The sequence below is a fragment of the Scyliorhinus torazame genome, chromosome 10, assembly GCF_047496885.1.
Source record: "Scyliorhinus torazame isolate Kashiwa2021f chromosome 10, sScyTor2.1, whole genome shotgun sequence".
In the NCBI taxonomy this organism is placed as follows: Eukaryota; Metazoa; Chordata; class Chondrichthyes; order Carcharhiniformes; family Scyliorhinidae; genus Scyliorhinus; species Scyliorhinus torazame.
In genome coordinates, this window is record NC_092716.1 from 233,338,706 (window position 1) to 233,353,645 (window position 14,940).

The 14,940-nt window shown below is 44.5% G+C and overlaps 1 protein-coding gene across 5 annotated transcripts in view; it reads left to right on the top strand.

The window, feature by feature from the left end:
- Positions 1-14,940, top strand: part of caprin1b (cell cycle associated protein 1b) — a 158,883-nt gene that overhangs the window by 47,109 nt on the left and 96,834 nt on the right. For all 5 annotated transcript variants that reach the window (XM_072466579.1, XM_072466581.1, XM_072466578.1 and 2 more), the window contains exon 6: positions 14,257-14,391. In XM_072466579.1, coding sequence (XP_072322680.1) covers positions 14,257-14,391 — 135 coding nt within the window. The remainder of the gene's footprint in view (positions 1-14,256; positions 14,392-14,940) is intronic.

Genomic DNA, 14,940 nt, shown 5'->3' on the forward strand with positions numbered 1-14,940 from the left:
TAATGAATTCCCCCTTACCTGTTCCAATTCAATAACAAAACCGATTAAACCAAACCCCTTTTCAAGAGTGTGGCCCAGCACACTGTATTCTCACTTAAAGAGACTGGTCCTTTTCCTGGAATTCTGATCCGGGTCCAGCCAGCAGATTCAAACTCCTTCCGGAAAGCAACTGTATCTGTAGCCACACACAATGTGGTTTTTACTGGAACAGCTTTTCAAATGGAAACACTGAAAACCAGAGAAAAACACTTCTTTCTCCTTTGTTATCCAAAGCAGTCAAACTGAAACTGAAACCTCACAACCACAGCCCAAGTGCTACAAGTCACATGATAAGAGACTAAACCTGTCTTAAAGGGACCTCACATGACCGGGTGCAAGATGAAATGTTTCAATGGTAGCAGAACAAGTTAACAAAGCATATACTGTAAATTGTGGCTTGTAAGATGACCCCATTATTCCAGCCCCTGCAGTCTGGTTTTGCACATACTTGGCATAAAAGTCGATTCCCCTTCCCCATCCCTTTTCAGCCACTACATGTTAAATTCTCATTAGCAGTCAACCTCAATTTCCCACAAATGAATGTTTTCCTTTTGGTACCTTTATAACTGGACACAAGGGATCTAACAGGCAAGTTGGGCTGTATTGTGAGATGCATTGGAGTTTAAGTCATGCTTACACTGTATCGGATGCCAATAGCATTTCAAAATGGTGACTACGCACAACCATGCACGCAGTTGACCTTTTTTTTGGTGTACAAGCCCATTCCTGGTTTTGGAGAGATTTTATGAGCCTTCAAAGGTCAACTTATGTGGCAGCACATATGATGGTACCTGGATTGGTCCGATTCTGGGCACCACATTTTAGGAAGGATGTGAAGGCTTTGGAGTGGGGACAGAAGAGATTTACGAGTGGTTCTAGTGGATAAAGGATTGCAATTATGTGGATAGAGTGGAGTAACTGGTGTTATTGTTTGAAACGCACACGACTTTAAATATTTGATAAATATGTTTAAAATAATGAAGGGCTGAGATAGAGTAAATAAAAAGAAACTGCCAATGACTATATCCCTGAACACCAGAGAGTTAGATTTAGGTTAATTGACAGAGGAACCAGAAGTGGGCTGATGGAATATTTACTCGAATAGTTAAGATTTGGAATGCAGCGTCTGATGTTGATGAAACAGATTCAGTAACAACTTTCAACGGCAATCAGATGAATAACTGAATGAGAAAAAGTTTGCTGGGGTTCAGAGCGAATGATGATAACTGGATTGCACAGAGTCGACACAAACTCAATGGGCTGAATGACTGCCTGTTGCTGTACTTTATACCTAACTCAATGTGACGTAATTAATGGCCACCAAGAAACTGCAAACACTAAATGAGATGAATGATCCTTTAATTTGTTGTGTTGATTGAAAGCGATGCATTGCCCAGAAAATTTTTGCCCTGTTTAAATAATGTGTTTTTTGTCCATCGTAACTAGCAGTTAATTATCGTTAAAAAAATTTTTTGGAGTACCCAATTCTATTTTTTCCAATTAAGGGGCAATTTAGCATAGCCAATCAACTTGCTTTGCACGTCTTTGGGTTGTGGGGGTGAGACCCACGCAGACACGGGGAGAATGTGCAAACTCCACGCAGTCAGTGACTCAGGGCCGGGACCAAACACTGGTCCTTGGCGTTGTGAGGCAGCAGTGCTAATCACTGCACAACCATGCTGCCCTTAGTGTGGTGATGTGCATCAATGTTAATACATGTAGGCTAGCTAGACACTAGAGGGAGCATTAGTGACATCACACACACGCACTCAACCAATAGATCAAGTAGATAGGACACGACCAATAAGCATTCACGATACACGAGGAGGTGACACGGCCACAGTGGGGGCATTACACCAACCTATATATAAAGGACACCACACATGATCTGCCTCTTTCCAGTGGAGACAGTCAGTGAGTAGAGACACTGGGTTGATTCAATATTACACCCACCACGTGGATTGCAGCAACTGGTTAGTCAGTCTGAGTAGCTATAGTAGGATTAGCAGTAGTGTCGAACCCGAGTAATAGAAGTGTAAATAGTTTAATAAACGTGTTGAAGTTATCTCCACGTCTGAACCTTCCTTTGTCAAGTGCACCTCAAGGAAGCCGCTTATGTTACACCTACAACATAACAAATCATGGTACCAGGACTGAACTGTTTCAATCCATATCGCCATACCTCAGCGTACAGTGACAACCAGCAACGATACCTAGGCAAGATGTTCGAGATCCGGGTTCCGCAGCAGCTCCAGTGCCACGGCGATCTCCGCGAAAACTGGCGGGCATTCCGACAAAGTTTTGAAATCTTCCTGGTAGCAGCCGAACTAGAAGACCTGGCCGATGCTGAAAAAACAGCTTCTCCTCACCATCGCAGGTGCCAGAGCAGAAGAAATCTTTTAAAAATTCAAGTTCTCCAAGGGGCAAAACAGGAACGACTTCCAGGCAGTCCTGGACAAATTCGGCAAATACTGTGAGGAGAAAACACACCTTTACTTGGCGGTTGGAAAGAGAAGCGCTGTACTCACCACGAGGCCGAGATCCCAGAGCAGAGAACAGTTTTGATCGGCAGCCATCTTTCTAAAGGGTCTGCACTTGCTTAGTTGTGCGAGAAGCGCGCAGAACGGGAAGGTCCGTTTGCGCATGCGCAATCAAGAAAACGGCCATCAGTAAAGGAACAGCGATCCTCGCATGCGCAATCGCTTCCTACGTGCTACGTCACGTGCGTCATGACGTCAGAGGCCCCGGACCACGCCCATTTAAAGGGGAAATGTCCCAAATCAAATAAATCTTTTAAAGCCGTAAAACAACCTTCCTTCACCTGGAATGACAGCACAATGCCTCAAATTGAACCAGGGAATGAAATTAACCTCCGAAGAACCCTGCAACAAGCAGTTATCTACGCCCAAACCGATGATTCCGACCTTGAATACTTCGATACCGACCTTTACGTTTTCGCTGGACCTTGCAAGCCCAATGCCAGCTCCGACGCAAACAGTGATGATATGGTCCTAGAAGACAACGACTCAGACGAACCTTTCACCTTGGGAGGCTACCCCAGTACCAAATCCGAACCTCAACTAGACGTGTTGCACATTGAAGACCCCCAAATTGAATCCGATGCTGACGCGGATTCGTTCTTCGGACTTCAGGATCTTCAGCCCAGCAGATATGACATCCCAACTCGTGAGTGCAGGACGATGCTGCATCCTGAAACCAAGAGACAGAGAGCGGTACAAGCCCAGAGTGAGTGGCCTGCTGTCACACACTACGTGGTCCACGCACCGCTCCGGGTTCCCGACTCCCAAGAAAGAAGACACGCAAGACTCCACACAGCAGTCCTTGCACGAACAAGTGACTCCAGTGTCACAAGCCTCCACAGCGAGCTTGTGGACAGACTTCACGATAGAAGCAACGCAAGACTCCGACGCACAGTCCTTTCAGGAACAAGTCCATGAGGGTCTAGCAACCTCCTCTGACCAACTAGCGGCAGGCGATGCACTTCTGCCATGCTCAAGTAAACAGCAAGACGACTATGACGGTCTACCATGCTCCAGTGCACAGCAGGACGACCATGACGGTCTATCATGCTACAGTGAAGAACAAAGCGACGATGACAGTCCAAGCCCAAATGAAGGACAACAGCAAGACAATGACAGTCCACCCACATTGTTTGCGCCACCAGATGAAGACTCTTGACAATTTACCCAATCCAAGTGAACAACAAGTAGCTACTGAGGATCTACCCACGGCATGAGACGAGTGACGACAGCATCCCACTTCCCGTGCAGTGTGACAGACCTCAGGTGTGTACAGAGGCACTCGACGAACACTGAGACCACTGGTGACGCCGGTGACGCCATGATACTTCCACCCTCATTTGCTTGACCCTCTCCACAAGTCGATGCATTCCTGCATGTTCCTACTCCAGACGTGCAGCTTCAAGAAACCTCAGCTGACTCCAGTGAACCTGCTAAGACTCCGGACGGGGAGCATCAACAAACCAACACTGACTCCGTTAAAACAGACCAGAGTCCAGATGGGGAGCAACCAAACACCAACTCTGATTCACGTAAGCCGGACTTTACTCCAGACCGGGAGTGCCGCAACCTCAGTGATGCCACACTCAGGGTGACAGCAGATGCTACAACGACAGGAGATGGATCACTTAACAATTACACTGGGTCAGTAATAACAAGCAGCGGCTACAGTCCAAGAGGAATACACCAATATTCACCACCGCTATTTCCACACATTTTTACCACACCAGCAGTGCAGCCAATGACAGCTCATGCTGGACAAACCCAGTATTCAGGCATGCAGCATATTCTCAAACAGGCCAGCACTATGGATTGCCCACTAATGGAATCAAGACCGAAGGAGGACTACCGCAAGCACAATCTGCACCACAGACTGGATGCCATAGTTACAGCCCAGGATTTGCTGCACCCCAGCCTGGCCAGACAGCATATTCCTATCAGGTGCAAGGTTCTCGTTTCACACCATCACCAGGTATTTATGCCAGCAGCAATCCTGTTTCCAATTAGACAAGCTTCAACGGTTCTCAGCAGGATCACCCTTCCAGCACAGCACGTGGCCAGAACCAGTATGTACAGTCTTATCCAACTTCAACATATGGCACATCCATGACCTCAAATGATACTGTTGATGGTACCTCTTCAACGTCAACACCTTATCAGCCGCAAGATGCCATCCGACAGCATCATCACAAACATCGGAAAAAGAAAGGGACTCCAAATCAGACAGCGAAGTGATTTGACCACTTCTTGGTTCTTGTGGCACAGGGACGTTGATGCCGTTCATAACCAAGAGAGACATTTGACCATGATGATTAATGGTTTATGGACTCATACAAATGATTTGGACTTGTTGTTTAATCACTGTTCCCATGACTTGTATATACCTTACCTTATCTCCCTGTTCTTTGTTCAATTTTCTTAAAGTGTACAGAAAATATGAACATAGAAAATAGGGGGGATGTGGTGATGTGCATCAATGTAAATACATGTAGGCTAGCTAGACACTAGAGGGAGCACCAAAGACATCACACACACTCAACCAATAGATAAGGTAGATAGGACACGACCAATGGACATTCACGATACACACGGAGGTGACACGACCACAGGGGGGCATTACACCAACCCATACATAAAGGACACCACACATGATCTGCCTCTTTCCAGTGGAGACAGTCAGTGAGTACAGACACAGGGTTGATTTAATATTACACCCACCACGTGGATTGCAGCAACTGGTTAGTCTGGGTAGCTATACTAGGATTGGCAGTAGTGTCGAACGCGAGTAATAGAAGTGTAGATAGTTTAATAAACGTGTTGAAGTTATCTCCACGTCTGAACCTTCCTTTGTCAAGTGCACCTCAAGGAAGCCGCTTATGTTACACCTACAACATAACAAATCACTTAGTAGTTCGATATCTAATTTGAAAGGCCACACTTCTGGTGGTGCAGAACAGTAGGTATTACAATTGGAAATGTTTTCCATCTAGATTGTTTCTAAATCTTTGAGTGGAACTTGAACCCATAATATTCTGATTCAGAAGCACGTTTGCTCTCAACTGAGTTCAGTTGACATTTGAAATTATTTGCTGAGAGCATATGACCTGAAGGAGTTGGATGAACTCAAGAGTTTGCAAAAGCCAGGGCGGGGGTTGGGTTAAAACCAAGGAGAGAGAGTTTGAGTTCACGCCAAGAATCAGCGAGAGCAGTGGGAGATGAAGTGAATGGAGAGGGGGAGAGCACTAGCTCTCCCAACAGCCGTGAGAACTAGGAGATAAAAGCACAGAGAGAGAGTGGGGGGGCTTTCTCCGGAGATAGTGGAAATTGAAAGCATAGAGAGAGGGGGGGGGGGGGGAAAGAGTGCTGGCTCTCCCAACAGCCGTGAGAACTAGGAGATAAAAGTACAGAGGGGAGGGAGGGTGAGGGGGGAGCTTTTTCCGGAGATAGTGGAGGATGAAAGCATGGGGGGAGAGAGAGAGCGAGAACGCTATCTGCAAGAGTCAGCGAGAACTAGGGGATAAACTATGGGAGCTCTCTCCGAGAGTCGACGAGAGTAGTGGGGGACAATCCCGAACCAGTTTCTGCACTTTAAAATAAAAATCAACATGCAACTTCACAGGGAAGGAGGTAGATGATTGGCTAGTGAGTATTCATTGACTTTGCTTGTTTACCTTTCAAGTTGGTCATCTATTTGTAATGGTACGGTTTTATCAGTATAAGTAAAGTTTATAAATAGTAAGCTTATCCTGAGTAGTACGACTTGTTAAATATGAATAAGAAAAACATAATTCATTTTTTTATCCGGGGGCAGGAGAGCCTGAATGCAAATAAAAAATTAAAACACTCAACGGCTCTTTTCAGAGCCACCACATCAGCAAAAGAGCAAAAAGACGTTGGAAAATGTTGGCTCTTCAGCTCCTCACTAGATCATATTTATAACCCATCAACACTTAAGAACAGGTATTTCATTCAGCCGTCCTCCAGCTTTCAATGAATTGACTGTCTGCAGCTCTCTTCCCACCTGCTTTATCCTTTTATATTTTGCACATCTTTACTGATTCCCCCTGAGCCCTTAACCTAGTTCCAAAATGTTTCTTTTTTTGCAGCGCCACCATATCAGCAAAAGATTAACATTAATCATGGGGGAAAGTTCCAACGATTCACACCAAGCCACATCCACACACATTGGTCTTGGACAAACAGGACAGGAACAAATATTTCTCATTCAGCCTTATTTCCCTGATGACTCTGCAAGAAGTGTCATCATCTGCAGAAACTTGCAGAATTTGAATGGTGGCAGGAGTACTACGGTGCATCTGCAAGGCTGAGGATTGTGTGGATAGCATGTTTAGAGAGGCCGTGCCGCAGCTAAGAAGTACATGGGCAGAGAGGGAAGGGGTGAGTGCTAGAGCATCTAAGAGAAATGGGCAGAGAGGGAAGGGACAACTACTAGAGTGTCTAAGAGAACCAATGCAGGAATTCCCCGAGGCTATCTCGCTCTCTAACCACTTTTCCGTTTTGGATACTGTTGAGCAAGACGGTTCCTCGGAGGATTGTAGCGAGAGCCAGGTTTGTAGCACCACAGGTGGCTCAGCTAAACAGGAGGGGAGGAGGAAGAGTGGAAGTGCTATAATGGCAGAGGATTCCATAGCTATGTGGAGCAGACAGGCATTTCTATGGCTGTGGATTCCAGGGTAATATGTTTCCTCCCTGGTGTCAGGGTCAAGGATGTCACCGAGTGGCTGCAACACATTTTTTGGCAGGAAGGTGAGCAGCCAAAGGATGTGGTCCACATTGGGACCAATGACATGGGCAAGAAGGACAAGGTCCTGAAAGCTGATTTTGGGAAGTTAGGAAGGGAATTGGAAAGCAGGGCCTCATGAGCAGAAATTTCAGGATTGCTCCCAGTGTTAGTGAGCATAAGAATAGACAAATTAAGCCATTGAATAAGTGGCTGATGAATTGGAGTAAGAAGGATTCTGAGGCATTGAGACCAGTTCTGGGGAAGTTTGAACGGTTTAGACCTTGACTGGGGCTAATGTCCTCGTGGGGAGGGTTGCTAATGCTGTTGAGGGTTTAAACTGGGTTGGCGGGGGATGGGAACCTGAGGGGAAGTTCAAGGAGAGAAGAAAAACTGACAATGGGAAGCATTAACTGATATATCAGAGTAGCATCAAGATAAATAGAATTCTTGGAGAGTTTTATAGAACAAAAGTAGGTGATAGTAAGTCATTAGATGGGGTCAGTAAGGGGAAAGTTTAAAAAGCTTAAATCGGGTTTAATGCGCATAAATGTGAATGCACGAGTGTGGTTAATTTGTGAACAACAGGCACAGGTTGCCAAATGGATCTAAGATATTGATATAACGGAGACCTAGCTTAAACAATGACAGGATTGGGTGTTAAATATTCCTGGGAGCAAGGTATTTAGACAGGAAAGAAAGAACTACAGGTCAGTAAGCCTAACATCTTCCTTTGAAAATGTTAGAAGCCGTTTTCTAAAAAAGAATTTAGAATACCCAATTAATTTTTTTTCCCAATTAAGGGGCAATTTAGCATGGCCAATCCACCTACCCTGCACATCTTTTTGGGTTGGGAGCGAAACCCACGCAATCATGGGGAGAATGTGCAAACTCCACATGGACAGTGACCCAGAATCGGGATCGAACCTGGGACCTCGACGCCGTGAGGCTGCAGTGCTAACCCACTTCGCCACCGTGCTGCCCTTTAAAAGTCGTTATTAAACATGTAGTAGCAAATTCAAGGTAATCCGGCAAAGTCAAAACGGTTTGGTAAAAGGGAAATCCTGTTTAACCAATTTGTTGAGAGTTCTTTGAAGGAATCTCATGTTGTGGATAAAGGGGAACCGGTGGATGTACTATACCTAGATTTCCAGAAGGTATTTCATAAGGTGCCATAGCAAAGGTTATTACAGAAACTAAAAGCTTGTGTTGTAGGAGTTAACATAATGGCATTTATAGAAGATTGTTTTCTGTTGGCTGGCTAGAGTTGGCATAAAAGGGTATTTTTCTAGATGGCAGGCTGTGGGGAGTGCTGTGCCTGGAATCAGTGCTGGTGCCTCAACATATTTACAATTGATATAAGTAACTATAGTATCATTGCTAAATTTGCTGACAAGTCGGAAACTAAATCGTGAAGAGGATGTAAGGAGGCTACAAAAGGACACCGGTTAAGTGAGTGGGAAAAAATCTGGCAAATGGAGCATAATGTGGACGATTGTGAAACTGTCCATTTTGGCAGGAAGAATAAACAAGATGTTTATTATCTAAATAGTGAGAGAATGCAGAGCTCAGTGTAAATGGATCTGGGTGTCCTGGTGCATGAATTACAAAAGAGTGGTACACAGGTACAGCAAGTAATTAGCAAAGCTAATAGAATGTTGTTTATTGTGAAGAGAATATATTACAAAAATAGGGAGGATGTGCTTCAGTTATACAGTGCATTGGTGAGACCACATCTGGAGTATTGTGTACAGTAACGGTCTCCTTATTTAAGGAAAGACGTAAATGCATTAAGAGGCAGTTCAAAGTAGGTTTACCAGACTAATACCAGGAATGGATGGTTCGTCTTATGAAGCAAGGTTGGAGAGGTTAGGTTCATATCCACTAGAGTGCAGAACAGTAAGGGGCGACATGATCTACATTACATCTCCTGAGGATATTGACAGGGTGGATTTGGAGAGGGTGTTTCCTTTTGTCGGAAAATTTAGAACTCTGGCACAGTAAGAAGTCTTACAACACCACGTTAAAGTCCAACAGGTGATGGAGGAATTGTGCTCCGAAAGCTAGTGATTCGAAACAAACCTGTTGGACTTTTTAAAAAAAATGTTTTATTTAAAACAAATTTGTAACATTTCCAGAGAGAAAACAGGCCCTATGCAAAGAGCCTTAACATAGTGAAAACAAACAGTGGGAAAGAATAAACATGTTAATAAAGCACTTCCCCTGTCAACTCTGTTTGCCGTGACCCACGTGTTCAACTAAACTAACGTGGCTCTAAACCGCCGCCCCCCTCCCCTCGCATGCTGTTGCTGTCGGTTTCCTGCGCTGTTCCCTGAGATTCTGTAAGCGACCTTCTCCCCCGAGGGATCCCTAGACCCCCCCCCCCCCTTGCCCAATTAAGTCTTCTCTGCTCTCCTTCCCGGCTGCCCCCTCACCCCCCCCCCCCCCCCCCCCCCCCCCCGAGGCCTGACCTGCCAGGCCAGCCCTGAGCCTGTTGGACTTTAACCTGGTGTTGTGTGACTTCTTACTGTGCCCACCCCAGTCCATCGCCGGCATCTCCACATCATAAAAATAAGGGGTCGCTCGACAGATGAGGACCAATTTTTTTTCTCGGATGATCATGAGCCTCTGCAACACTCGTCCTAAAAAAGCAGTGGAAAGTCTTTGGACATTTTTAATGCAGAGCGAGACAGATTCTTGATTGACAAAGAGGTGAAAAGTTTTCGGGGGTCGGCAGGAACGGACGGTTGAGTTTACAATCTGATCAGCCATGATCTTATTGAATGGCGGAGCAGGTTCAAGTGGCCTTCTCCTAATCCATATGTTTGTCAGAAGGGAAGGGTGGGGAGGTGGCAGTATAGATTAAAGCTATAGTACTGGAGAGAGGATATTCCAAAAGGGTCAAGGACTGAATCTCTCTTGCTAGAGGTAAGGAATGGAAAAGGTGCAGGAGCATTCGTTGGTGTATCATAAAGACCGTCAACTAGTGGAAGGGATATAAAGAAACAAATTTGCAAAGAAATTAGAGGTGCAAGAATTATAGTCATAACTGCGGGTTCAATTATCCAAATAGACTGGGATAGGAATAATAATCAATAATAATCTTTATTAGTGTCACAAGTAGGCTTACATTAACACTGCAATGAAGTCACTGTGAAAATCCCCTAGTGGCCAGACTACGGCACCTGTTTGGGTACACAGGGTGAATTCAGAATGTCCAATTCACCTAACAAGCATGTCTTTTGGGACTTGTGGTAAGAAACCAGAACACCCAGAGGAAACCCACGCAGACACGGGGAGAACGTGCAGACTCCATACAGACAGTGACCCAAGCCGGGAATCTATCCTGGGTGCTGTGAAGCAACAGTGCTAACCACTGTGCTACTGTGAGTACAAACAGAAAAGGGTTTGAGCTCCTGGAGTGTGTTCAAGATCGTTTTCTGCAGCAATATATTCCCCGTCCAATGAGCGGGAAGGCACTGTTGAACCTTGTTCTGGGGAATGAGTTGGCCCAAGTGGATCAGATTACAGTGGCATTTAGGAGACAGTGACTATTCTATCATAAAGATTAGGTTGACCTTGGAAAAGGAGAAAGGAAGGTGGTGGCACAATGGTAGTGTCACTGGACTAGTAATGCAGAGACTTAGGGCAAGATCTGGGGGCCACCATGACAGTTGGTGATATTTGAATTCAATAAAAATCTAATGACCATTGTTGATTGTGGTAAGTACCCATCTTGTTCACTCATGTCCTGAAGGAAATCTGCCTTCCTTACCTGGTCTGGACTCCAGATCCACTGAAATGTGGTTGACCTTAAATGCCCTCTGAAATGGCGTCAGTTAGGGATGAGCAACAAATGATGGCCCAGCCAGGACACCCATATTTCGTAAATTCATAAAACAAATACCAGAGCCAGGATAATTAACTGGGGAACGTTAACTGCGATCAGATGAGAATATACCCTAGTGAGTTGGGAAAGACTGGCTAAGCAATGGGCTACCATCAAAGAAACAGTATTGCAGGCCATGTCAAGGTACATTTCCTTAAAGGGGAAAGTTAGGACAAATAGATCTGGAACATTCTTTATAACTGGAGATAAGTGAAGAAGTATGCCATATGACACGTCAGGTAGAAAATACAATGGAGAATCAGGCTAAATGTAGAAGGATCAGCGGGGAACTGAAAAGGCTAGTTAGAAAAGAAAGGAGGGAGCATGAAAAGAGTCTAACCGTTAACATTAAAGGGAATCCCAAGGTCTTCTGTAAGCATGTAAATAATAAAATGGTAGTAAAAGAAAGAGCAAGGCCGATTAGGGATAGAAAAGGGAGATTTGTATGTGGAGGCAGGAGAAGTAGCGGAGGTATGAAACAAGTGCCTTGCATCTGTCTTTACAAAGGAAGATAATCTTTATTAGTGTCACAAGTAGGCTTGTATGAACACTGCAATGAAGTTACTGTGAAAATCCCAATGTCGCCCATTCTGGCCCCTGTTTGGGTACAGTGAGGGAGAAATTTGGAATGTCCAATTCACCTAACAAGCACGTCTTTCGGGACTTGGAGGAAACCGGAGCACCCAGAGGAAACCCACGCAGACACTGGGAGAACGCGCACACTCCGCACAGACAGTGACCCAAGCCAGGAAACGAACCCGGCACCCTGACGCTGTCCGCACAACAGACTTGGAACAAAATTCTATCTCATGGAGTAAAAGGGAAAGTAGAGAAATTGGCTCTGAGTGACTGGAAACAATAGTGATAATTATTTTCAGATTCTGTCCATGGGGCCACTCGGTCCATCAAGTCTGCACCAACTCCCCGAAAGAGCACTCTACCTAGGCCCACTGCCCTGCCCAAGCCCTGCAACCCTGTACCTAACCAACCCCTCTTTTGGACACTAAGGGGCAATTTAGCATGGCCAGTCCTACTAGATGAGCCTCTGTAGTGGAGTTCCCCAGTGTTGGGACCCTTGTCTTCCTGATATATATATATATGACCTAGACTGTGGTCTGCAGAGCATGATTTCAAAATTTGCAGGAACGAAGGGACCTGGATGTATATGTGCATAGGTCATTGAAGGTGGCAGGGCATGTTGAGAGAGCAGTTAATAAAACATACAATATCCAAGGTTGTATTCATTGGGGCATTGAGTACATGAGTAAGGAGGTATGTTGAACTTGGCTATGACCTCATTTGGAGTACTGCATCCAGTTCTGGGTGTCATACTTGAAGGAAGTGAAGGCATTGGAAGAAGTACAGAGGAGATTCACAAGAATGATTCCAGTGATAAACAGCTGTAGCTAAAAGGATAGATTGTAAAGGTTGGATTTTTTTTCTTTGGCTAAAAGAAGACTGAGAGGAGACTTGATAGAGATATTCATGATTCCGAGAGGTATGGGCAGGGTAAATAGTAAGAAACTGTTTCCTCTGAAGGGAGCATCCGGAACTAGAAGGCAGAGATTCAAAATAATGGACAAAAGGAGCAGAAGTGATGTGAGGAAATAATTTTCACCCAGAGGGTGATTGGAGTTTGGAACAAACATCCTGAGAGGGTGAGGAGACAGATTTGATCGAGGTATTCAAAAGGGAAGTAGATTGCTTTCCGAAGCGAGAGAATGAAAGGTTACAGGGATAAGGCAGGGGAATGGTGTGGAGTCGAATGCTCCTGCAGCGAGTCAGTGCCCCCCAATGGCCTCCTGTACTGTAAAGGTTCTGTGACTATATGTTAAAAACATTAAAAAAAAAGAAAAGGGTGGCACGGTGGCAAAGTGTTTAGCATTGCTGCTCACAGCTCCAGGGACTGGGGTTCAATTCTGGCCTCAGGTGATGGTCTGTGTGGAGTTTGCACTTTCTCCCCCTGTCTGCATGGGTTTCCTCTGGGTGCTCCGATTTCCTCCCACAGTCCAAAGATGTGCAGGTTAGGTGGATTGGTCGTGCTAAATTGCCCCTTCATGTCCAAAAGATTAGGTAGTGTTGCTGGGTTATGGGGATATGGTGGAGGTGTGGGCTTAAGTAGGTGCATTTTCCAAGGGCCGCTGCAGGCTCGATGGGCCCAATGGCCTCCTAGGCCATTCGACCCATCTATGATTCTAATAAATAATGAATGAAGGGAGTCGTGAAAGCACAGAGCCAAAGTGTAATCAGCACAGAATAATTTGTGGAACCAGGATGGCCAAGAACATTGGTTTGATAGGAAGCAATCATTTAGATTGTAGCAAAATAAGTGCACAGTAAGCAATTCTTGTAGAATGAAATTTGAGGGAATGCTGACTGGATGAAAATTGATTTTAAATCTAGTCAGCCTATTAATTTTTAAATATCTAAACAAAACCGTGTTCTAAGACTGTGCAATAATTATTGTGGTAACCATTATGCTCGTCATTATAAATGTTTTCTGTGACTGAGGTAACTCGCCAGATTCTTACCTTCCTCTCCACCTGGAAAATAACATCACTTTTTTTGTGTGTACATTAAGATGTCTCATCCAACCATGTGAAACTTGGTCATTGTTCATCTTTGGAGGATTTTTTTGCTCAGTGCTAATTACGTACTCGGAACTCAGTTCACTTTTCTACATCGAGTCAATTGTGTCTTGCTGTGTAGCTCGAGGATAAATCGTTCTGCAGTTTGGCGGATTTCAACTTCTGGCGCTTTGGCCCCCTCATGAGTTTGATTTTTAAAGGACAAGAGTTTGTTATTTGAACTGAGGTTAGTTATAAAGTTTTGCTGCAAATGCAAATTTCTGCAGTATGAAATTGGATAAAGTTCACTTTGCCTGAGAATTGCATATAAAATTCCAGATATGAACAGGGTTGGATAATTTCTCATGGGTCGATGAAGAGCCCTAGCCTAAGGTGTGCAAGATAAATAACATCAAGAATGAGCAGCATAAAGTATTTGTTTCAGAATAGTCAAATGCTGAAGTAATTTCTCATTTCCAGACAAGAGCCTGAAGGCAATCGTCAACAAACTCCTACAGAGTGGTTACTTTGACAGCATTCATAATCACCAGAATGGTGTGTGTGAAGAAGAAGAACCGTCCCCTGTACCTGTTGAAGAACAGCCTCCAGAGCCAGGTATACGTCTTGTGTGATCTTTTTCCGTTAAATAGGGTACTTGCATTTTAATGTCTGGATTTTAATGGTGTTTTTGTGCTTTGCAGAAGCTTTTATTGATGCTGGCTACAAAATCTGTTCCATCCTAAGTCACAAACCCAGTGTCTCGGTTGATTGACATTTTTCCTCACTTCCCCCAACCCTTTTCCCTATAAGCTTGTAAATGCTTAATAATCGTTAACCTTTTACACTTAAATCAGATATTTCCATATGCATTTATAGATTCAGAGATTAATCTTGGAAGTCACCAATGTTCCATAGTTTGTACACACCTGACCCATGAAAACACCTGGACATCTTCCTACATGGTATGCTTCGAACTGAGTGCTGAATTTGGTGCATTTTGAGTGCTATAGGAAGAGTTTGGTGACCGAGGGAGTATAAGGCTTCATTTTTATCCAAAGTTTAGTCTTTCTTTTATTTAGTTAATTAACTTAAAAGTTGCTGTTTGGTTTAGAAGAAGGTGAATTTTCAATCAGCTTTAAACAGGCTTCTACTTGTAGGCACTTG